The following is a 23,779-nucleotide window of genomic DNA, read 5'->3' as shown; positions in this document are numbered from 1 at the left end:
GGTTACACATTAACATCTTAAAACAAAGGATTTGATAAGAGAAATTGAATTAGGTTAATCTTTTTTACTTTCACAACTTTAACACTTACATTTCATACGGAGCATTCAGAAGAAATGAAAAACAAAATTTTCCCATGTCATGCAATGGCATATAGATATTGAAAGTCAAATTTCCTAAGCTCGGAGAAACTTTGTTCGAGAACACAAGTAACCCAGATAGATTTATGACATTTGTCGAAGATTAATCCTCGTCGGAGGAACTATCCGTAGACATGGCCCCTGTATCTTGTGCCACACTTGTGTCCTGGATAAAGCAAGTATGAGAGTTACAAATATATCAAAAACTTTGGTGAAGAGAGGAAGAGAAAAGGTTCAAATTTGGCAAGTAGCTATTACCTCCATCTTATCCCAATTCTTCAACTTGGAATTTGATAGCATGTAACTATCACGTAATGGAGCCCATGCCGGTCCATCGTCGTTAGTACCACCCTGCAAAAACTAAGACCATGAACAAGATATCTTCCCATAAACAAGATGTCTTCTCGTTAACTTCTAGGAGGACATGAACAAAAAACACCTTCACGAGGGAACACATGTTTGAGTAATAGATGTAGAAGGATATTAGCACAGCGAATATGATGTGAGAGCATACCTTACTATGGACATGGTTTTTTTGCATTTAAATGGATTGACATAAACACACAATAGTGTATAAGTGATGTAACACCCGACGCTACTCTGCCCAATTCAATATGATACAGGGTTTTCTCTTTTCACGAGTCTGCCTCTATATCACTCCCCCTAGGCTGCTCACTAGATCTGTCTAGTTACTAAGCCCACCCGAAAAAGTCTTACAAAGTGTAAGTCTTCCATATTTTACCTTATAATTCAGGTCTAGAAGTGAAGTTCATACATGATACACGAAGCCATGAAGGGAATCTATGTAGATACGTAATATGCTTCTAATAAGTCATGATTATTCCTGAACATCCATTTTTCTACTTGATATTTTTTGAATTATTTTAGATTTCTGCATTGTATCAAGAGACCTATGATTTTGTTCAAGTTTCAACTCTACGTAAAAAGGGAAACGACTCTACAACATTAACCGTGAAAGATGCAAGTTAAATAAAAGAATTATACACCACCTTGGAAGAAGTTTCCGTCGATTGTGAAGACTTCTTGCGTAATTCTGATAGAAACGCTTGTCTCCTCCGCTTTCCCAGTACTGTCACGATGAAACATATAGAAATAGATGTTTATCCCTCACCCAATTCAAAACTTCAAGTAGATTTTCAGAACATCGGAATTCAGAAAGTCTGAAATTCCTATAATGTCATATACAGAAATTGCAAGAACAAACTACGAAACAAGAGTAACCACTTTATTGCAGATCTTATCGGAATACCTTTTGCGTCTTTCGCCCTAGAAGGATTTAGCCCTTTCTGAGCATTTTGTGCCTTGCTAACCTTCATAAAATGCACACAAAAGATTCATCACTAAAGAAGCAAACAAAACTTCCATTGGACAAGTAGTTATATTCGACAAAGACAGACAAGAAGAAAGATGACCATGAACTTACCGCATTAAATAACTTGACCACTGGAATTCCAACATCAGATGTAGAAGAAGGAGCTTTAATTAGTTAACGTCACAAAAGTGAATGAAGGAAGGTCATCTTTCAAATAACTTTGAACTATGAAAACAACACAATACCTCCTTTCGTAGCAACAGTTATGAGAAACTTCTCGTGTGTGTCCAAGAAATTGGCAGGAAGTACATGTCCTTTCTCGCGCTTCTGGTGAAGTAATAATAATAGTAACGAGAACTACGAACATGCATTGAACCAGGAGCGAAGTTGCTAAAACATCAATGAAAACCGAAACCAAATTACCTTCTCTTTCTCCTTCTTGGCCTCTCTCTTAACCTTTCGCTCGACGTCCTCTTCTGCAAGTTTCTGTGCAACAAGCTTCTTGTGCCCTGACAAAACTGGGCCCTGCAAAGAGATTAAAATTTAGATAATACGTTTATCAAAAAACAAACACCAAAATCAAGCTGCTTACCAATGGGTCGTCCGAAATACTCTTTTTCGTGATCTTGCTGAAAGCCATCTTAAATGCCCTAACCCCTTCTGTGAACTTCGTAATTCCTGGTTGGATTTCATGTCCTTCATATTCAGAGTCATCCTTCTCATCTACATCTGTACCATCTTCTTCTACTTCTCCTCCTTCTCCACTAGAATTATCATCTAAAACATGTTTGCGGTCAATAGGCTTCTCTTTTTCATTTCTAACTTCAGGTTCAAGCTCCTCCTCCTCATCATCATCATCATCATCATCGGTATTGTAATTTCTTGCCTTTTCGCGACAGATTTCTAGCTCTCTTTTGTTTATACGATGTTTCTTTCCCCTGCCAGCAAACCCTTTCTTCCCCTTTCCACCCTTGTTCATGCGTGGTTTCCGCCTCGTTGGGACTTTCCTAGTTTCTATCACTGCAGATTCTGTAGCCATGGCGTACTCTTGTGAAAGCTTTATAGACTTGCTCCAAATAACTTCCTACAACCAGCAAACAGGCAAATACATACAATATGACCAATCTTTAGGAAGAAGTTTGGGCTACAAAAACCCTAAGCTAGAAATACCGAAAACGCCAAATAGTCGACGAACGGAGGACTATCGACCAGTCGGATTACATCACGATGGGTAGGATTTAATCGAATTATGTACACTTTCATATGTACAAAGATGCAATTTAGACATTTATAATCTATAAAGTCAATAATAGCTTCATAAATTCAAAAAAAAATATATAACAAAATTCAGAAGAAGAAATAAGGGAAAAGACCTAACCCTAGGCTAGAGAGAGTATAAAAAATATCTTAATTAACTAGCTTGCTTAGTACTTAGAAGAAACTAGAGAGAGAAAGTCGAGTGGAGAAGAAGAAAGAAGCTGATGAATATAGAGAGCTTCAAACCTGAACACCTAAGCTAGAGATAGAAAGTTGTGAATAAGGAGAAGACAAGGTTGGAGGTGATTAGAAGAAACCCTAAATCTTTACCCCAAAACAAGAAGCTGTTGGATTAAGAAATTTATACAAGAAAAGTGGAGAAGGAGGTATACCTAATTCCGGTTCCAGCGAGGGAGGCGGCAGAGGTGGTTGTTCTCCGTCGTGATATGGAGAGAGAGAGACGCCGAGGGAGAGAGGCGGATTGTGGGTTTAACTGGGACTTCTGCCAACTAAAAGGGGTGAGCAAAAACCGAATCAATTGACCGAACCAAATCAAGTCGAACCGCACCGATCGGGTTTTGGGCCGAACTGATCACCGTTCGGACTCGATTCGGTCGAAAAACCGAACAACTTATCATCGGTCTGGTTTGGCCTCGACTTGAGTTTCTAAAAACCGCTCAAACCGAACCGACCGAACCTAAGGAAAAATGAAATAATAATTTTGTAAAGTTAGAAAGTGTTGAACTAAAAAGAAAAAAATTTACAAAACCCCTAATCAAGTCTTCCATACTATTATCCGTCTTCCATACTATTATCCGTCTTCCTTCCTAGTTGTTGTTGTCGGCTTCATCAACCACCTATTCAACTTGATTGAAAGGTTTTAAAGGTAAGTCTTCACTAATTTTCTTTTACCGTACCCTATTCTTAGAGGGTGTTTGATTTTTGCACTTATTAAGTGATTTTCACTAAATAAGTGCGGGCCGGCAATTTTAAGCCGTTTGTTTTTCCACTTAATAAGTGAATATCACTTGTAAGTGGGGTCAAAGTAAGTGCAAAAAAGTAAGCTCCAACTTGAAGCTTATTTTTTTGCACTTACTTTCTAAGTGCTAAAAAAAAAAATTTATATCCCTACCGAATATAATAATTACCAAATATAATTATAACTAAAAAGAAAATCTTAAAAAATTGATAAGTAAAAAAAAAAAAAATCTTTTTACACGGAACCACCCAAACTCCATGATGCGACGTAAGTTCTTTCTCTTTCATAATTTGTAATTACTTGAGGTTAATATTTTCAAAATGAAGTATTCATAAACCGTAATTCTCTTGTATCCGAACTCGCGAGCATAATGAATTAGTATGAAATGCTTATATGTAAATACTTTAAGGTCAAAATAGACAATTTTTCAATTTTGTGACATCTAGAATTAATATAAAAACAAAAATCAAACACTTAGAAGTGATTGGAAACAAACGTCATATCACTTACAAGTGATATTACTTACTAAGTAATAATCACTTAGTAAGTGGTAGCACTTATAAGTGAATATCACTTGTAAGTGGGGTCAAAGCAAGTGCAAAAAAGTAAGCTCCAATTTGGAGCTTATTTTTTGGCACTTACTTTCTAAGTGCTAAAAAAGACATTTTTATCCTTTTCCGAATATAAAAGTTACCAATATAATTGTAACTAAAAATAAAATCTTAAACAATTGATAAGTAAAAAACTTTTTCTTACTTTAGTGATGACTATTTTCCTTCTTCACTCATCCTTCACCTAAGTTTTTCTCCTAAATTTTTTTCACATCTCTTCTTTTAGGGATATTTAGTAAATGCCCCCCCACTTATTTAGCAATATTAGGACTTCACCCCTAAAAACATTATCGTTCAGGCGTTAACCCCCATTGCCTCTTTTTCCGTCAAAATCTCGTTATGTAGTGGGCGTGCGAGTCACGTGCTTGTTATCGGACCAAAATACCCTTGTCCTAATTTTTAGTATATGACCCCCATTTATTTAGCTATATTAGGACTACACCCCCGACCAAAATACCTTGTCCATTCGAATAGTTTATCCCGAGCTAATACCTTCTTCCGATGGTAGCGTGGATCATGTCTTTACCAGTCCGAGGTAGTTGTACCATAAAATTACTCGTATGGGTCAAGTTCAAGTTATAACATCCACAAAACAGAACCCGAAAAAGAATGGAAGAACAACTAGTAGTAGTTGTACCCAAAAATGGTGTAATTGGTTTCAAAAGTCTCTGTTTTATAATTGTTTCTCACAAAAATCTGATATTGAATCTTCTAGTCCTGTTTTAAGGAGTTGTCCATTGCTTAGACATGGGTTTCAAAGAAAAGATGAAATCTTAGAAGATTTTGCTAGAGAAGAATTGAAATCTAGAATAAATGTAGAAGAAATTGAAGAAGGAGAAGGAGAATCAATCAAAGAAAAAAAATTAAGGAAGAAATTCATCCATGTTAAATCGATTTTCAGATTGTTCTTCAACAACTAACCAAACTATTTTGGTTCGGGCTGTAGTCCTAATATAGCTAAATATATGGGGGTCATATACTAAAACTTAGGACGAGGGTATTTTGGTCCGATGACAAGCACGTGACTCGCACGCTCACTAAATAACGAGATTTTGACGGAAAAAAGGGCAATGGGGGTTAACGCCTGAACGATAATGTTTTTAGGGGTGAAGTCCTAATATTGCTAAATAAGTAGGGGTGTTTACTAAATACCCCTTCCTTTATTAATCACGGAATCACCCAAACTCCATGATGCAACGTAGGTTCTTTCTCGTTCATAATTTTTAATTATTTGAGGTTTATATTTTCAACACAAAGTATTCATAAATCGTAATTCTCTTGTATCCAAACTCGCGAGCATAATGAATTAGTATGAAATGTTAATATGTAAATACTTTAAGGTCAAAATAGACAATTTCGCATTTTTATGACATTTATAATTAATATGAAAACAAAAATCAAGCACTTAGAAGTGATAGAAAACAAACGCCATAACACTTACAAATGATATCACTTACTAAGTGATTATCACTTAGTAAGTGCTAGCACTTATAAGTGCTAAAAAATCAAACACCCTAACTTAAAACTATAAGTTTTGTATTCACACTTCTACTTTTTTTTTAATGGTGGAGAAGTACGATGATTTTTTAATTTTTATTCTCGGCATATGTGTGTAATGACGGAAAAGTACGATGGGTTCTTAATTTTTATTTTCGACATATGCAATGAAATGAATAACATTAGTTTACAATTTTCTCTAAATTGTGTTCGGTTAAACCGATCAATCGAACTCAACAGAGCCGAACCAAATCGAGTCGAACCTTGTCGGCCGGCCGAATGATCGACTCGACTTCGGCCGACGATTTAGTCAAACCGTCACTTATTGGTTCGACTTCGGCTCGAGCCAAAACCGAAAAAAACCGACCATTGCTCACCCTACTGTCAACCGTTTGATCTGATAGACTGATTGGGGCTTCTTTTCTGGGCCCACTAAGCGAAATGGAAATTATTTTTAGGTAAATACAGTTCTTTTACCAACAGTCGCCTGAACCGACCAAGGCGAACCCAACAGAACCAATCGGTTTTTGGGTCAAGGCAAACGACCGCCTGAGAAATAATATTTGGAGATTAAAAAATATCACTATGTTTTGAGTTTTGACACTTGATTTTGCTGGATATATATATATATATATATATATATATATATATATATCTAGGTGTCCACCGCGTCCTACGGACGCGGTAGATCCCCTTTGGCTAACGCCTTATGAGGCATGAGAACGTCGTCATCAAAGTCGAGGGGGCGTGCATATACCCAGATATCTATACATAGTAGAATTCAATTCTAGAGTATTTATACATAGTGGAATTCAATTCTGGGTATATGCACGCATTTGTCACTAATAGTAAGTCCTGTTAAATATAGGTACAAAGATCATTGCTCATGATAATTACGAACACTTTTTGTATTGAGAGCTAGAAGCCTAGAACTAATCCTTGATCAAGTTTCTCATATGTAGAATTTTTTTTATATATATTTTCACATTTTGCCTCATTTTTACTAGATAAATGTGGAAAATATCTTAGTTATTGTTTATAAATGAAACCATGAAATCAATCTCTCCACAGATATAATATAGGGAAAATCAAACAAGGGTGTAATCAAACAAGTGAGGGACATCTTCAAGGACGTGTCGGACATCTCCTGTGATGATATTCTGATCAGATTCGCTACTGAATCTCATTCCTTAAACTTGGATGATATTTGATTTCAAAGAAAAATATTGCGATCTATAATGAGGTGAATCAAACTAGATTGACTAATTGAAAATACATTTTTTTTGTGAAAATACAATGAAAATTAGTAAATTAAAAAAAAAAAACTAGTTGAAAATCCTAAAACTTCAACTTCAAACAACCAATAAAGAGATTCAAACACCTAAACCTAAAATAAATTGACGATTTGATAGCAAAAAATCGTCGCAGTCTTCAAGCTCTCTCTGAACTACGTTGGAAGGGGAACTCAAAATTTCGATCTTAATTTTATGAAATTTTGGGTTAAAGAAGGGGTATTTTCGGTATTGGAAAAAAATGAGTGCTCTTAAAATTATTCCTCAAGTGCATTTCTAAACTTTTTATGGTGCGTAGAAGGACAAAAAGTTAATTTGTCTTTTTAACAAAAAAATATGAAATTGAGCGTTCGATCCAACTTCTTGCTTAGAAGTAGGCAAAAATTTAATAGACAATAACGACAAAAAATAAATCATATGAGTATTTATAATAAACTAGGGAGAATTTGAGAAATAACTTTAATATTTGTACAAACATACTTACAAGTTCATAGGTTGATGTCCAAATGGAGGCAAATTATTAGCTAATTCCAATACTTCTCACAGTTTCCTTCAAAATGAGAGGAGGGGTCATAGTTGAATGTGCCCCCTTTATATCAACGACCCATTGACACGCAACAAGCGAAGTACCTTATCAGTTGGGTCTTCATCATTTATGCTATGTACGCACTAAACATCCCACATACCTTTGTACTAGAAGTTTAAGGCCAATGTTTTGGGGACACTTGTACTAAGGGAATGTCTTGTGGTTTTCCAAAAATTTTATATGTTAGGACCATTTAATTTGAAACTCCCTTATCTTTCTTCATTTTGTAAAAGTATCTCTTTTATCTCTATTGGCATCTTCATATCCTTTATACCACCACTGTCCACAGACCACACCTCCTCTCCCTGGGGTTTCAGGTGATACACTCAGCATGACATATGGCTCTCCGTAGATGATTTAAGACGAAACCAACTATGAAGTTTTGCCTGAAATCGCAGAGAGAGAGAGAGAGAGAGAGAGAGAGAGAGAGAGAGAGAGAGAGAGAGAGAGAGAGAGAGAGAGAGAGAGAGAGAGAGAGAGAGAGAGAGAGAGAGAGAGAGAGAGAGAGAGAGAGAGAGAGAGAGAGAGAGAGAGAGAGAGAGAGAGAGAGAGAGGAGAGAGAGAGAGAGATGAGAGAGAGAGAGAGAGAGAGAGAGAGAGAGAGAGATGAGAGAGAGAGAGAGAGAGAGAGAGAGAGAGGAGAGAGAGAGAGAAGAGGAGAGAGAGAGAGAGAGAGAGAGAGAGAGAGAGAGAGAGAGAGATAGAGAGAGAGAGAGAGAGAGAGAGAGAGAGAGAGAGAGAGAGAGCAGTTGATGGTGGTGGTCGGCAAGCTGTAATTAACTGATGGTGCAGTCATGGCAGAAGATGAACATGAGAGGGGGTAAATAAAAAGACAACAAGAAATACATTTTACGACCTTAAAATAATTCCTCTAACTTAATATAATGAGGTGAATCAAACTAGATTGACTATTTTTTTTTTTTTGTGAAAGTCCTCCAACCTTGCAATAAGTTTTATTCTTCTCGAAACATCGGCCAGGTTTAAAAGATGAGTAGAAATGAGATAAAACTGTGAATGCAAATGGTAAAAATCATCGATGTTGAACATTCCTATGCAAAAATCCGGAAATGACGTGTAGCATAAATCATGTTAGATTTGTGTTAAAGAGCTATTTGATAGGAAAATAAGCAAAATATAACCCACATATGTTTTTGATAAAAAGAAAAGAACTACAATCATATTAGATCCACTAAACTAATGTGAAGTTTTAGGATTGTACACATACAACACACACGCACATAATGAAGAGATATGGAGTAGTATATTTATACTCTTAGCAGTCCCATATGTGGCCCGTTTATGATGAATCTCATTACAAAGAAAGAGATAGTAGAATCTAAAACGACTAATTCATAGGTTGAATCTAACTTTTAATTGATTATAGAAGTTGTTTTTTCGATGTATACTTCACACAAGATGTCATTCCCAAATCTGTACTTTAGCGAGAGAGAAAAATGAACTCTTAATTTATTCATACTCCAATTACATCTAAGGTCCCACAAAATAATAACACCGCGTTAATTTGTCCAAGGCTGATTTGTCGAATAAATTTGTATAGATTTATTTATAAATTTATTCCAAAAGTAAATAGTGAAAAGTAAGATAGGGTCCTCTTTTAGAATTGTAAATTCCATATCTTTACCAAAGATTAGGGGTTCCATCATAAATAGGATTCAAAATGTTATCTTATTCTTTCTTCTTTGTTTTTCACCATGTCACATTGTTTCCTTTTCCGAAAATAAAATAAAAAGTATCAAAAAGTTTCAAAGTTAGGTTCCACAAATGAAGGATTTATCTTAAAGTGATGGAGACATGACATTCAAGACTTGTAAATTGTGATATGGGGGCCTCATGAAACCTTTATTTTATGTGACACGTATTTAAGTGTGGTACTTTTGTAAGGGATTGAGCCATCCTTTTCAAAATGTGTACAAATGCATGAACCATCCAAAGCTTATATATACACATATATATACATTTTGTACTATATTGCTAAAGGGAATGAATACGAAGTGTACTCTACAAGCATATACAACATGAGGATTATGAATTGTGTAGGAATACATGATTAGACACATGGAAAATGCTTATTTTTCATGGGTTTTTATGAAGAAGTTGGTGGACCAAAATTACTCGTAAACGATTAAATGATCATCCCCGATTTATCGATTAGTTAAAGTTAACATGGATGCCTATTTCACAGACAATAAAAAGAATACTGATATAAGAATAATCATCCATGATCATAATGCTAACTTCATTGCAGCTAAACACAGTCAATCTCAGAGCTCGTACAAGCGAAGAAAGTGAAGCGAAAGCAATGTTAGAAGGGATAAAACGGGAATTAGAACAAAACTATTCGTTCATCTACATCGAAAGCGACAATCAGGATCTCTTCTTAAACGTGAAAACTATCATCCAGTGACAAATGCGCTAGCTAAAAGAGCAAGATCACAAATGCACAAACTATATGAATTATATTTCATCTTGTACCTCTCGTATATATTGTAATCACACGCTTCGCTATCAAGGACGTTTGACATTTCAACAAAAAAAAATTGAAGAAGTTGGTGTTGTTCTCTGGTTATTAATCGATAAGTCGATTTCTCTCTGTCTTGGCTTAATTTAGACAGAGTTTCCTTTCTCTAACTTATAGAGAGATAAACTAATAAGGAATTAATCAATATTCCTTCTTTCGGACTAACCGAGATAGGTGTTAATGTAGTCGAGGCAAGAATAAATTCTCTTTCCTTAAGACATTTTACACCCCCGTAACAGTACCAAACGTTAGGGTGAATGCCTTCGGGATACAACGACTAACCTTTCAGAATTTTAAGATGGTACTTCTATATTCTGAAAGCGGACGAACCTTTGTCAGTATTATGAGCTCTTGGACTAACCGAAGGCATTCAATATTCCTTCTTTCGGACTAACCGAGATAGGTGTTAATGTAGTCGAGGCAAGAATAAATTCTCTTTCCTTAAGACATTTTACACCCCCGTAACAGTACCAAACGTTAGGGTGAATGCCTTCGGGATACAACGACTAACCTTTCAGAATTTTAAGATGGTACTTCTATATTCTGAAAGCGGACGAACCTTTGTCAGTATTATGAGCTCTTGGACTAATGCGGATGATCTTCTAGATGCTTCTGAAATTCAAATTTCACTCGAGACTTCTTTCTTCCTTTTCCAGATATTCTAGTCTAACCAGAACCTCTTAGAAAATACTTCTTTAATTAGATATTCTAGGCTAACCAGAACCTCTAATTGTTAGAAGGGAAGAGAAGAAGAGAATGAATTGAATTGATGAAAAATGAAGTGGGTTTGATGGGTTTATATAGGAATTGAATAGGTGTATAGTGTCTTTTGGGTTAAAGAACACTACTGTTCGGAACCAGGGGGTATAACCGAATAAAAGAGGGTCGGTTCATCTTGGGCCGTCAGATCGCGCTGGAAAACGCGGCCAGATCTTGATCCATTAGATCAAGACCGAAGCTGTCCCACAGATGCACTAACTGACCGTTAGATGCTAGCCCGGAGCGAGCCCGAACGCGGAGAGAACGCCAGACGTCAGATCTCGCGCAAATCCGCGCGATGAACGCCCACCGTCCAGATCTGAGCGCGTTCTCTTCGCGCGAATGCCCCCCAACGTGACTTGTCCTCTTTGACAATTTAGTACCTATTTCAACCGATTTTTCGTTCAAACTTTAACCTTGAATTTCTCATTCATCCGGAATCGGATTTGAGTGATTCTTGGCTCTAAATTGTAGAGCTCGACGAGACGAACTCAATGGCGCGTTCCGTTTCTGAGTTTGACGAGTCGGCTCGAGCCAAAATAGGCTCCGATTCCAACAGTTGGTGGGGGCATTTTCTTTCTAATAGGCATATTTGATAAATTATTTTACTTTGTATAAATTTATTCATTAACTTGAGTTAAACCAAAAGTAAGACTTAACTAATTGTGTTACTTCTCAAGATTGACAAAAGACTACAAGTTCGAAACTTACATTTCGAAACTTTTATAAGTGCATATCACAATATCCAAAGTTACACTATTTTTACGAAGAATTGTCATAATGGAAATACAATCAATGTGAGTTGTTGCGTACTCATATTCTCTGACGAATCACAAGATCTAAGTAAATGACAACGTCACTGATGACTTCATAGTGTGAATAAAGACGTATATCTTTGGCTTTTTTCCCTTTTCTCTGCTTAATTTGAGTACAAAACGTTATTACTAAACAAATACGACGAATTTACTAGTCAGGTTCACCTAATGCATGAACTGAAGCTTATCCTTCAGATATATGTCAATAACCTTCCGACAATGCATGTTGGCATCGTCATCCTAAACGCAAAAATAGTGAATCAGGAATATACGAGTTTGATTCAACATGACTCGTTTATAACTCGACTCAAAATTAACGAGTAATTTTACTGTAACGCTTTCAAGCAAACCGAGTTTTTGTCCGTTACTTTCTATCAACACCTTAAATATCCATCAGTTACGATTTACGAAGTTACTTCAAGACATATAAATAGTGTATTTTAGTCAATAGCAAATACTATATTTTTTTTTTTTTGATGAAATAACAAATACTATATTATATTACTAATAATGAGTGAAGACGAATTTGAAAATGAAAATTTGGTGTTTAGCTAACTTTCAAACATAAATATAATTATATATGTAGATTCCTTTAGCGTGTAGATTAAGTTCAATAATGGGAAGTTCAGTGCTTAGCTTTATCACAAAATATCTAGATTAAGGTCGCGCTCGATCTGAGTCAACTCAGTAATGCCGACCGATTTATCTTTAATCTGAGGTTAACCACGGTTAAAGGAATTCAGGCAGAAATCTAACCATAGTTAAAGAAGAAAAGGTTGGGTAATTGGATCAAACTAGTTGGAGTAGTATATAAAGGGGGGAGGTAGAAAGAGAAAGCCGTCATCGTTGATGATCTCTCTCTCTCTCTAATCTCATCAATTAAACCACCTTCGAATCATTAATTAGTAGTAGGATATACTGGAGTATAATCTGAAGTTCTAATTACTCTCTTTCTCTCTCTAGAATTCACTCTTTCTCTCTCTAGAATTCACTCTTTCTCTCTCTAGAATTCACAGAGTTCAGACCTCAAAGCTTGCTATGTAAGTTTCTCTCATTCTCTGTTCTATTATCTCTCTGTATTTCTGTATGTGTTTTGAACTTTTAGGGTTTTGATGAGTTACGTACTAAGAATCTCTGTATTTCTGTATAATCTGTTCTATTCACAGAGTAAGCTGCATTTAGAAGAATTTTGTGCAGAAAAATCTTGTTTTAAGTATTTAATTTCACTTCTTTTCTTGTTTCTGGAATTTGTTTGGAAACGCTAGATCTTTTGCGGAAATTTGAATTTCTCTTCTGTCTGTGATAATCTCATCATCGTTTATTGTGGTTTTTATTAGGTTAACTTGTTTGTTTGATAAATTAGTGATAGTGTTAGTTCTTTATTTTGGTTTCTATAAACTCATAGCTCTAGATCTTCAATTGAGGAATTGATTAGTTCGTACTTGAATCTAGTTTGTTTACCGTTTTTGGTTAATAGCGTCTAGATATTGATTTCTTTATTTTTCCATTGATTCGAGTCAGATGTCCAACGGCTTGTCTTTGTCTGACTCGTGGGAGTGGATGATTTTGGTTGGTTTTGGGTCCATTTGATTTATACGATTCATATTCAGAGTTCAGATGAGTCAGATTCAGACAATGAGAAAATAAATAAAGACCTAATTCTTGTTTTTGTAATTTCGCTCTCAAATGATGTGGTCATTTCTTTAAAATGGTGTAAGATCACGCTTCGTTGCGTTTGTTTTGATGGAATTAGATCTGCAATTTGAAGAGTTTAATAACTTTTCTTAGTCTTGTTCATCAATTGTTTCTAATTTTTTCCTTTCCTTAAATGCATTTCAGATATAGCAAGATACATTAAGTTATTTGAGTATTTGGTTTCCAAGTTGAAGCTTGTGTTTCAAACTCACCCCATCGTTCAGCCAATATCGGTCAACACCTGAACTAAATTAAATTTCGGCAAATATGGGACTCTCAAGCCTTCCTTCTCCATCTGAAGGAGTTCTATGTGTAATCCTTGTAAACACAGCTATATCATTATCGGTCTTCAAAGGGATCATGCGATCAATCCTCCACATTGTCGGTATCCGTCTAGCTTCTACACCATCGGATTCAATTGATAGTCCTCCCGACACGGTATTCCGACTTACCCCATCAGAGAGCTTCATGGAAGAATTCAGGAGTAAAACTCCAACGGTTAAATTTGGCTCAATTTTTAGCTTAACCGACTCAGACCACCATGATTGCCTGGTTTGCCTTTCCCGTTTCGAGTCGGAGTCTGAAGTAAACCACTTATCTTGTGGCCATGTTTACCATAAAACTTGCTTGGAGAAATGGCTGGATTACTGGAAAAATACTTGCCCTCTATGTCGAACTCCTCTGATGCCCGACGAAGAAGATACTTGCGTTTGGTAGGATTTGACAGGATTGCCGCTCTCTCAATTGAGGTATTTCATTAATGCCACTCATCGTGAGTAGTGTACAGAGTATTGTACAAAGAGTTGCCGTATTTAGTCTGTATGGTTAGCGTAAATAGGTCGTAGTTTTAAGCGTATGTTGTATACCACATTGTGTATCAGCCTTTTCATGTACATATATGAAGTTATCTTTTATCTCAAGCTCGAGTTTTATGAAGTTAGACTTTTCCCATTTTGTTTGTTCAATTTTTTTCTTTTTCTATGCATGCCTATAATTAAAATTTCCCGAACTTCAGATTCTAGTAATTAATAATCTTCAATGAACAGGAAATAATTAATCAAATTATTGTGAAACAGAGTAATTATCATAAACATGAACTAGAGGTGCCCATACGGTAATTCAACACTTTCGAAACCTTCCCGGTGTTAGAACTAATAACTCTGTATCATAAACTGTAGTTGTGGTTTGGGAGAAATGATCAAAATAGCAGAAAAACTATAGAGTTCTTCGTTCCTATTTCTGTGCAGATATATTTAAGTTATATCCCTGTGATCTGCTCCTCCTTACTATCTGTTTAGAGCCCAATTTACTTCCAGATACACCCTCTTCTGTAATCTCCAGCTCCTTCATTACCTTTTTAATTTCTGACTCTGTCTGCTCTCCATGATCGGATTTCCTTCTTATCGTTGTCCTCGACTCAGTTTTTGGTGTTGCTTTTGTTACTTTATCAATGCCAGTACTAGTAGAGTGTCCTTCCGACTTTGCTTGGTTTGGTTTCTCCCTCTTTGGCGTACAGTGATCCTTGGTTTGGTTGATTGATATTTGGCGCTCAGTAATTTTCGGGATTTGCTCGGTAGGTCGTAATTTCTGACTGATTGGATTTGAAACTCTCTCTTGGTCAAAGAATAAAACTTGTACTACAGTTCGTAATGGGAGTCTTTCATTTTGAACGACATGAGCACGTACTTCTGAAGACAACTTTCGACAGTCTAAAATCCGGCAAAGTCTCTTCTTTTCTGCTTTGCTTATATCTGTATGCTCCTGGTTATATAAAAGAGAAACAAACTATAAAACAATGGCAAACAATTCTCTTGGACTCTTGGTTTCAAGAATATATAGAAGATCAGAAAAATACCTAATAGATTATAACTAGAGAACTATTCTGTAGTCTTGACCAAAGTAAAAAAAAAGAGAGTTCAACTTTGAGACTAAAACGCGATTTAGAAGAACTTGTGAAATAATCTGGGAAGAACTTTTAGACTGGCTGTATTCGATTCTTTTGTATTCATGGGTATCGTGAAATTTAAGATATCTTTTCTACAGGAACAACTAACCCTACATATCCCCATCAATGGGAGAGGTAAACCTTATATCAATGTGTTTGCATGTTATTTTGTTTGTCGTTTCTGTTCGTGTTGTTTCAACAATTATACTGAGAAAACAAGCGTTAATACCTTTAGATAAATGTTGATAGCCTTGTATAGTTCATCGTGATCCAATCGAGCAATTCCAGGCAAAGATCCGGCTAAAGAGACTATCTTCGACACTGGCATGTTAACATCCTTAGCAACCATTTGGAGGTAAGAATCAATAAGCTTTCCTACCTTCCTTATCTTTATAATAGATTCACCGTCTTCCTGTGAGACCTGTCTTCGCCGTTGTGCTAAAAAACTCTCTAAAACTGTTTGTACTACATCGATATCATAAAGATGCTGATCCAAGGATGAGTATAATGGGATAAGCAAATCTTCGACTTTAGCTTCGTCGAATTGCCTACTTGCTCTCCTAATAAGTTCAGCTTTTGTTGAATGATTTGTCTCCATAAAATTTGCTAAACTAAGTAGCTTCAACAAGAACCCAATTGAAACTGATCCATGATCTGGTGGGATCAAACTCACAATCGATTCGAGAACTTTTCGTTTGTTCTCTATTGTCTCTTTTTCTGTTTGAGATACTGAACTTTCGGAAGGTTTACTCTTTGAGGACGTTTTCAGTAGCCATTTACAGGCATATACATGTAATGCTTCACCTATAAGTGGAGAAGGAAGTATATTTAGCGATCTAATAGCTGTAATTATGCATCGGAAAAGATCGATATCAAAGTCACATATGTCCTCGGTCCACCAATCTTTTGGAACCGATCGATGACGTTTTTCATCGTAACCTGGTCTTGTGTAGTGATAAGACCACGTAACCTGCACATGCATGACATAATTCAGCAAGGGATCAGTTAAACTAGCTATTTAATTGCACATAAAAGGTTGTTCGGCTATGATGAACGACTTGTATGCAATTTTAGTTTGTGGCAAAATTTCTCGACAATGCATATATGTGTATATATATATTTCTGCATACTAACCTTTGATGGATGTGTTAGAATTTTCTCCACAATTGAATCAATGCACCGTCTAATGATGCCGAGACTTTCAGACCACTCAGGTAATTTAGTTGTAGATTGTAGCACTACTATAGAGTCCTTCCACCCTTCAAGAATGCATGTATCAAAGAAAGCTTCAAGTTTTATAACTAAATTTCCCTTGGTGACGGATTCGGTCATTCTTAGAAACTTTGCAGCACAAAATGCTGGCACAAAATTATGGGCACTGAGACTAATAGTAATTCCATAGCAGAATTTAGCACATATCTCGAAAGCTTCTTCTCCTCCAGGAATATCATGAAGTTCTACTTGAACTTCATTAGGATCACTTGGATCGGGACATAGTCGTTGTAGGAGACCACACCTTGGGAGTAGTTGAATCTAGAGTTAAAAAACACTTGTTGTTAGTAAGTTTGAATCAGAAAAATACTCAAATTAAACAAGATTCTAGGTAGTTTGATGTGAACCACCGAAGGTAGCTGACAAACCCAGGCCCATGTTCCAGCTCAGAAATACTCTTAGGTAGTATTTGATGTATTCGAATTCGGATCTGAATGACAAGTCAGATTTGCGAATGTTTGTTTATGTTTGACTAACTCGTCTGGCTCATCTCGATGATGGAGGTTAGAGTCTTTTACTGTTTTTTTCAAGTGTTCTTCAAGTTATTCAGTTTTATCAAGCATCATTTAGTTATTCAGAATTTATTTAAGGTATTCGAGTTTCACCACTGATACTATGCCCGGCCAAGATCCTGGCAGAATCTCGGCTGAGGTACGTGGCCGGGCCAGATTTAGTGAGAGAAAGTTTATTTCAGAGTTATCATGTTTAGTAAAGATATTCAAGGATCCCCGGCCAAGATCCCGGCCAAATCTCTCACTAAATCTGGCCCAGCCACGTAACCCGGCCGGGATTTTGGTCGGGCATAGAGTCACTAATCTTCAAGTTTATTTGAGTTCTCATGTTTAGCATAAGGTTAGCATTGTTGATTTTGAGTCAGAAACTAATCTTTAATCATATTTATAAACTAAACAAATCGAAGAACTAGGAGTAGCAGTCTGTGGATGAAATATCAACTGTTGATGGAATGTTGTTTAGTGAATGAAGAAGATAACCTTATGAAGAAGATACTTTGTGTTGTTAATTTGTATAACGAGATCGACAGGTAAATCAAACACCACTGACCTACAAAATAGAAACAGATTAAAAACCAAGAATTTGTTGTTTTATTTTTCGTACTTAGGAACTAAATTGAAGTTTATATTGATCTGAAATTCATAATTTCATACCTGATAGCTTCTTCAGTAAAGAAAGTATCTGGTCTTGTTCCAAGTTTCATATACTTCATTTTTTCTGTGCATTCATTCGCCAGTTATCCTTCTACTACATATATATCTATCTCTTATTCATGCAAGTTTCTTCACTACTGGAAATCTTGTTCGAATCGCAGTTTCAGACCTGAGAAATTTATAGTTAAGTATACCCAAACCCAAAATTGAACTCGAAAAACGAAAACAATTGAAACATGATATATCATAAACAATCAGACTATTAAAATCTCATTACATTATTTGATAGTTTCTATCTTTTTTTTCAGGTTATTGAACCCTTGAAGGTCTGTTAGTAGGGAAGGTATGAACCAAACTTAAAGCTCTTAAATGTATATCTTCATCTTCTTTAGGCAAGGGTAAGTCAAAAACAAAGGGAAAAGAACAAAGACTTGAATACAAATTTAGATTCCATGATAATAAGAAAGTGAGAAAGGAAAGAAAAAAAGGAAGCAGAACCCACAATCTAAAGCTCTGAGATGGTACTGAAAACTGAAAAGATATCATAGGTATCAAAGTTTTAGGTTTTTAAAGGAGTTGAAGTACAGATGCTAATGGGGAAGCAGAGTCTGCATGTTCTGGTGTTGTACTTGAATTTCTTCTCAACCAACAAAAGAAAGAACCCATCATCTTTCTTCTTTCATGGTTCACATAGAAAAAGAATTTAGGGTTAAACTTTATTAAACATAATCCCTTTTCTTCATGCTGAAAATAGGATCAGGTTCTTGTAAACCATGAACAAGTGTAGAGAGAGATAGAAAGTTTTAGAGAGAGAGAGAGAGAGAAGCATCTACTTTTAGATTGTTTGTCTATATAGCATGCATACTAATGTCCATGCAAATCTCCCTCCAAAGATTGTATATCTAATGGTGTTTTGTCCAAAACTGGTAGGAAACATATTTATGTTTTAAAGATAAAAAGTGAAAACTGTAAGGGTATCCAAAATTTAAGAAAAGCAGTTGATCTGGTTGTGATAACTTTGAAATGTGACAGAGAGGAAAAAGTAGACACTAGATCAAAAGGAAGAGACATAAGCAAAGGATCAAAATGTCTTTTGGAACATCGGACCGGAAATAATCTATCAATCAACTATTATACGGAAATCTCGTAATTTTGGAACGATAAGCAACATAACATTAGTTGAGATAACTTCAAATATTGCCCTAACACAAGGTCTAACACTTTCAATTACTTCGGAAAAACATACATCATTGCAGTTCGATATGCGTACGAAATGTTTCATAGAATTGTATATACACGAACGAACCACTCACATAGTGGATGACAAACAGAGAAAACACTATAGTTTTATGATTGTACATTTAGTTCTTTAGTTGTATACCCACGACACATTAGTGTCGCCACCTAGAAGCCCACGGATTAGCTGACCTCAAGATCCATGGAGTCCCATCCATGTAACAACCAATATAAACAGATGAAAGAAGGACCAGGACCATGAAAATCAATTCCAAGAGTTTGGTAGCGATTTGGGGTTATTGATGTCTACGCTCTAACTTGAGAGGGAGTACTAAGGAACATACCCACACCATTTTAGTGTCTCCACTTAGAAGCCCACGGATCCAACCTACGGGCAAGATCCATGGTGTCCAATCCATTAATCAACCGATAAAGATAGATCAAAGAAGGATGATGTTTATCTTTTAATTTTCTGTTACAAATATTGATCTTGTTTATTCACTTAATTTTCTGCTTATAAAATTTAGAGTGTCCCATTGGAGATGCTCTAAGCTGACGTTTATCTGTTTACACTTATTTCACAAGTGCTAAAAAGACACCGGATGTAACAAGGACCAATGTAATTATAACTAAACGCAAAGCCTAAAATAATTTATAAACACGAAACTTTTTTATGACTTTAACAAAGACTCTTCCTCTTCATCACTCATATTTCACCTAAATCTTTCCCCTATATTCTTCTCATCTCTCCTCCACTAACTATAAAACCACCCAAACTCCATGATGAAAGGTAACACCCTTCTCCTTCATTGTTCTTAATTGTCTGCGGTTTATGCTTTTAGACATAAAATATTTATAATTTTAGTTTTTTTTAACTACATCACAAGTTTAATGAGTTAGTATAAAATGTAACATTTAAATATTTTAGTTCAAAATAGACAATTACTCAATTTTATAGTACTTAAAATTAATATAAATATAAAAATGACGCAATTAGATTGGATAAACGACATAGTACATACAATCTATATCCCTTATCACTTGGTAAATGGTAGCACTTGTGAGTGCTAAAAAAAAGTGAAACACCCTTAATTTGTCCTTCTCTCTCTCATTAATATCTTCTCCTTCTCTCCAAATAGACCAAAACTTCAAATTAAGTGAATGCAAGTATATAAGTATATAACTGGTTAAGATTTTGTCATCTAGGATTTAAAATTTTGTATTTAATTTTTTAGTACAAATAACAAGATCATTTGGATCATTTAATATTCTAGTTTTTACAAAAATAAATTACCAAATCATTTGAAAAATATTTCACATTACCACATAGAATATTCATTTCTAATTTTTTGACAAACTAGATTAACAAAATAAACTGAAAGTTAATTTGTTTGTGAATCAAAGACAATAACATAGTAAAGACACACCCAACAAATTCATAGATATCTAATAACTTATTTAAGATTCCACAAATTTACCTTCGCGCTGAACCTTTATTATGTCGAAGAGAGGTTTACGGCACGAATATACGCTTGCTGAATCCGAAACCAATCAGAACAATAACATATCTACATATAGGTGTATGACAAAATAAAATATAGAGTTCAATTTCTCCATATGCTTATATTATATGGTGTGTGTGTGTGTGTGTGTGTGTGTGAGAGAGAGAGAGAGAGAGAGATGGGAAAGGTTACCTAAAAGAGTGAGAAGAGAAGAAGAAGAGACCAGTCCTCTGTTTCCACTGATACTAAGTGATGAACAGTAAGTAAATTGACAAGGAGCTAAAGAACAAGAGAAAGAGAAAACAGTGGGACCTTAACTATATACATACATAAAATGTAGCTTTTTCTTTGTTGTTTTAGTCAACATAGTAATACAATATCTCATTCACTAACCAGCAACTCTATCTAGTCGGGTCCAACCCAATTTCAAACAACTCTCATGAAGTGCATTTTTATTTTTAATGAGATATATGAGTAACTTACGTGACAGACGATGGACGAAGACCTAAGCGATCAACAAAAGCCCCACATACTTGAAGATAAAGATCCAGAATGATCTAGCATAGAGTGTAATTTAATTTGTCAGTTTCTTTTGTTTTATTTTGTATACTTGAGCTATATATAAGGGTTCTGTACTAAGTTATGCCCAACTCGATTTCATCATGCTCATATGAGGCGCGTTCTAATTGCTTTCTTAAAAATATTTTTTGCATTTAATATATAAGTTTTAAGCTATACGCACTATTATACAGGCTCTATCGAATCAGACCCAACCAATTTCTAACAAATTACACGTACGTTGCATTCTAATTGTTGTTTTCCCTATTTCTTGTGTACATACCAAAAGAATTTGAGTTCTAAACACAAATATGGGGTTGGTGAAGTTTGAAGTAGGTGTGGAGTAGTATGTGTCACAAAATAATTTGTGTTCAATTAAATTTATCATAGACATTAAGAGAAGGCTCTTTCTCTTTTTTTTTTTTTCTCTATTGTTTCATTTTTCTAAGGTTTCATATCTATCTCTATCTTGACATTGTATTTGGTGTTATGTGATTGAACTTGAAAAGCATACAAGTGGGAAAGGAATGCAACTTAAGGTTTCATATCCCCTGTTCATTTTCATCATGCTTCTTCCCACTAACTAGAGAATATTCTTCTTGCTTCAATTTGTATGGTTCTCTTGGATTCTCTTGTCTGCCACGTGTCCTTGTAGTTGTTCAATTCTTTAGACCAATCATATATGAGTTGATCGATCCAGTTCATTATTCATTTGCCAATAATGGCTATATTCGTTTTAATTATATGAATTGACTAACAAATTGTCCATTTTTTTTTCTAGTGGTGTCAAGTATCAATTAAAAACAGCCTATATAGACGTGCGTGAGTAGGCAGTGTTGCACATATCAGTAAAACCACAATTTTTTATCCAATATTTTTGAGGTTCATATTTACAACGTATGTTTTTGTTTATTTGCAGAGGTGTTAGATTATAAACCAACATTGGGTTCCTGTAGAGAATTGTGGATTTGTCTACATGCAAATATTAGCCAGAAACAAATTTCGAAGTAGAGAATTGTGACGAGTAGGAAACAATTGAACCTATAGTTATTGGAAGTCTCTTATGTCCATCCTTTGAAGCTTAAACAAACACCCTTACATCCTTTAAAACTCATGACATGTATGGTGTCGTTTGGCAACCAAAAGTAGAAGTACTTTTACTTGTACTAGAAGTTCTTTTACTTAAAAAAAGTAAGAAAGTTTCAAAAGTATATTTGAGAAAAATGTTACTTATAGTTAAAAAAGTCAAAAAGTTAGTTTGGTAACTCAATTTACTTTTGATAATTTTATTTACTTTCTCATAGAGATACTTGATTTTAATTGTTATGATTTCCACGATTACTCTCGTATACGAAATAGTGGTGCCATGAAGATATGGTTATGGGGTGTGGTGAGTTGAGGTTTGATGGTGTTGGTGGTAGAGGTATGATGGTGACAGCGGTGGTGGTTGTGGTGGAGGTATGGGTGGTGGCAGCGGTGGTGGTTGTGGAGGTATGGGCGGTGGTGGAGGTATGGGCGGTGGTGGAGGTATGATGGTGGCGATTGTGGTGGAAGTATGGTGGTGGTGGAAGTACGGTGGTGGTGATGGTGGAAGTACGGTGGTGGTTGGGATATGGTGGTGGTGGAGGATAAGGTACGTGAGTGATAGTGACGGAGTTATGATGGTGGTGGTAGGGTGATGGTGGATAAGATATGTAGGCGGTAATGATGGAGGTATGGTGGTGGTGGTGGTGGTGAGGGTACCGTGTTGGTGGTGGCAGTGAAGGTACTGTGGTGGTGGTGGAGATACGAGGTGGTTGTTGTCGAGGTGTGGTGGTGGTACGAAGGTGGTGGTTAAGGTGTGGCGGTGGTAGTAGAGGTAGGGTGGTGGGGGAGGTGCAATGCTTGTTGTGGCGGTGGTGGGGGTAGAATGACACGTTATGATTTTGCTGATGATTGGAGTGGTGGTATAGAAGTGGTAATGGTGGTGGTGGTGGTCGCGAGATTGTGGTCAAGGTGATGCTGGTGATGGTAGTTTAAATTAGTAATGGAGGTATAGTAGTGGTTGGCGTGGTGATATAAATAGTAATGGTTCTGGAAATATGGTGGTAGTTGAAGGGTGATAGTTGAAGGATGGTGGTTGAAGTGTGGTGATTGAGGTGTGATGGTGGTGGTGTGGTGGCACGATGGTTGAAGTGTGGTGGTGACGGTTATGGTAGAGTGGTGGTGGAGGTATGGTCCTGGTGGTGGCGGTACAGTGATGAAGCTTTTATTGTGATTGTAAAAAGAAAAGTTTGACTTAGGAAAATTCGTGTTTATATTCAACCCGAGTAAGAAAAAATATAACCTTTAAAATAAAGTTAAAATTAAACTTTATTTGAAGTCACCTATATTGAGTCAACTATTGGCATGTATTGATCAAGTCAAGAAATCATCAGGTTTATCCATAATGCGTATCAGCATACACCCATTAAAGCCTTTATCCATAATGCGTATCAGCATACACCCATTAAAGCCATCAGGGAGGTGGATCAGACGAATTCTGCTACCCGAGCCTGATATGGGAGGTTAACAAGGTGTTCTAGGCACCTCGAACCCTGCGTTGGCATAGAGGTGTTCA

The 23,779-nt window shown here is 35.9% G+C and overlaps 3 protein-coding genes across 9 annotated transcripts; 1 reads left to right on the top strand and 2 right to left on the bottom strand.

Annotated features, from left to right (window-relative positions):
- Nucleotides 1-30: 30 nt before the first annotated feature.
- Nucleotides 31-3,248, bottom strand: LOC147556063 (uncharacterized). Of its 3 annotated transcripts, none has more exons than XM_086663804.1 (9): nt 3,121-3,248; nt 2,064-2,555; nt 1,895-1,996; nt 1,717-1,798; nt 1,583-1,602; nt 1,409-1,469; nt 1,149-1,228; nt 397-489; nt 31-304 (listed from the first exon to the last, which is right to left on the bottom strand). In XM_086663804.1, the coding sequence occupies exons 2-9, from the start codon at nt 2,508-2,510 to the stop codon at nt 242-244; spliced, it is 948 nt and encodes a 315-aa protein (XP_086519930.1). In that variant the 5' UTR covers nt 2,511-2,555; nt 3,121-3,248; the 3' UTR covers nt 31-241. The 3 variants fall into 3 exon arrangements, with proteins under 3 accessions (XP_086519930.1, XP_086519931.1, XP_086519932.1); XM_086663805.1 differs by lacking the exon at nt 3,121-3,248 and adding an exon at nt 2,850-3,070; XM_086663806.1 differs by lacking the exon at nt 3,121-3,248 and adding an exon at nt 2,975-3,048.
- A 9,470-nt stretch (nt 3,249-12,718) lies between these two features.
- LOC147556062 (putative E3 ubiquitin-protein ligase XERICO) lies at nt 12,719-14,421 on the top strand. The gene is made up of 2 exons (XM_086663801.1): nt 12,719-12,846; nt 13,646-14,421. The coding sequence occupies exon 2, from the start codon at nt 13,769-13,771 to the stop codon at nt 14,216-14,218; it is 450 nt and encodes a 149-aa protein (XP_086519927.1). The 5' UTR covers nt 12,719-12,846; nt 13,646-13,768; the 3' UTR covers nt 14,219-14,421.
- A 119-nt stretch (nt 14,422-14,540) lies between these two features.
- Nucleotides 14,541-20,910, bottom strand: LOC147556061 (Phototropic-responsive NPH3 family protein). 5 transcript variants are annotated; one of them, XM_086663798.1, is made up of 7 exons: nt 20,815-20,910; nt 20,599-20,688; nt 17,885-18,053; nt 17,711-17,780; nt 16,581-16,979; nt 15,676-16,416; nt 14,541-15,262 (listed from the first exon to the last, which is right to left on the bottom strand). In XM_086663798.1, exons 3-7 carry the CDS (start codon nt 17,941-17,943, stop codon nt 14,735-14,737), a joined length of 1,797 nt encoding a protein of 598 aa, XP_086519924.1. In that variant the 5' UTR covers nt 17,944-18,053; nt 20,599-20,688; nt 20,815-20,910; the 3' UTR covers nt 14,541-14,734. The 5 variants fall into 5 exon arrangements, with proteins under 5 accessions (XP_086519924.1, XP_086519926.1, XP_086519923.1 ...); XM_086663800.1 differs by having other exon boundaries at nt 20,599-20,655; nt 20,815-20,873; XM_086663797.1 differs by lacking the exons at nt 20,599-20,688; nt 20,815-20,910 and adding an exon at nt 18,387-18,914.
- Nucleotides 20,911-23,779: the final 2,869 nt, after the last annotated feature.

The sequence above is a fragment of the Eschscholzia californica genome, unplaced genomic scaffold (assembly GCF_041429995.1).
Source record: "Eschscholzia californica isolate CP2 unplaced genomic scaffold, dmEscCali1.0.p SCAF_2, whole genome shotgun sequence".
In the NCBI taxonomy this organism is placed as follows: Eukaryota; Viridiplantae; Streptophyta; class Magnoliopsida; order Ranunculales; family Papaveraceae; genus Eschscholzia; species Eschscholzia californica.
Note: the sequence above shows the minus strand (reverse complement) of the source record. Positions and strands in the feature narration are given on the sequence as shown.

What these genes read in the sequence shown, in the direction of transcription:
- LOC147556061 (XM_086663798.1), bottom strand. Translation starts at nt 17,943, where the DNA reads ATGAAGTATATGAAACTTGGAACAAGACCAGATACTTTCTTTACTGAA. An exon ending in TTTACTGAAGAAGCTATCAG is followed by an intron (nt 17,781 to 17,884) that starts GTATGAAATTAT and finishes TCTATTTTGTAG; the next exon opens with GTCAGTGGTGTTTGATTTAC. An exon ending in CAAAGTATCTTCTTCATAAG is followed by an intron (nt 16,980 to 17,710) that starts GTTATCTTCTTC and finishes TTTTAACTCTAG; the next exon opens with ATTCAACTACTCCCAAGGTG.
- LOC147556063 (XM_086663804.1), bottom strand. Translation starts at nt 2,510, where the DNA reads ATGGCTACAGAATCTGCAGTGATAGAAACTAGGAAAGTCCCAACGAGG. An exon ending in GTATTTCGGACGACCCATTG is followed by an intron (nt 1,997 to 2,063) that starts GTAAGCAGCTTG and finishes ATCTCTTTGCAG; the next exon opens with GGCCCAGTTTTGTCAGGGCA. An exon ending in AGAATTGGGATAAGATGGAG is followed by an intron (nt 305 to 396) that starts GTAATAGCTACT and finishes TGCTTTATCCAG; the next exon opens with GACACAAGTGTGGCACAAGA.
- LOC147556062 (XM_086663801.1), top strand. Translation starts at nt 13,769, where the DNA reads ATGGGACTCTCAAGCCTTCCTTCTCCATCTGAAGGAGTTCTATGTGTA.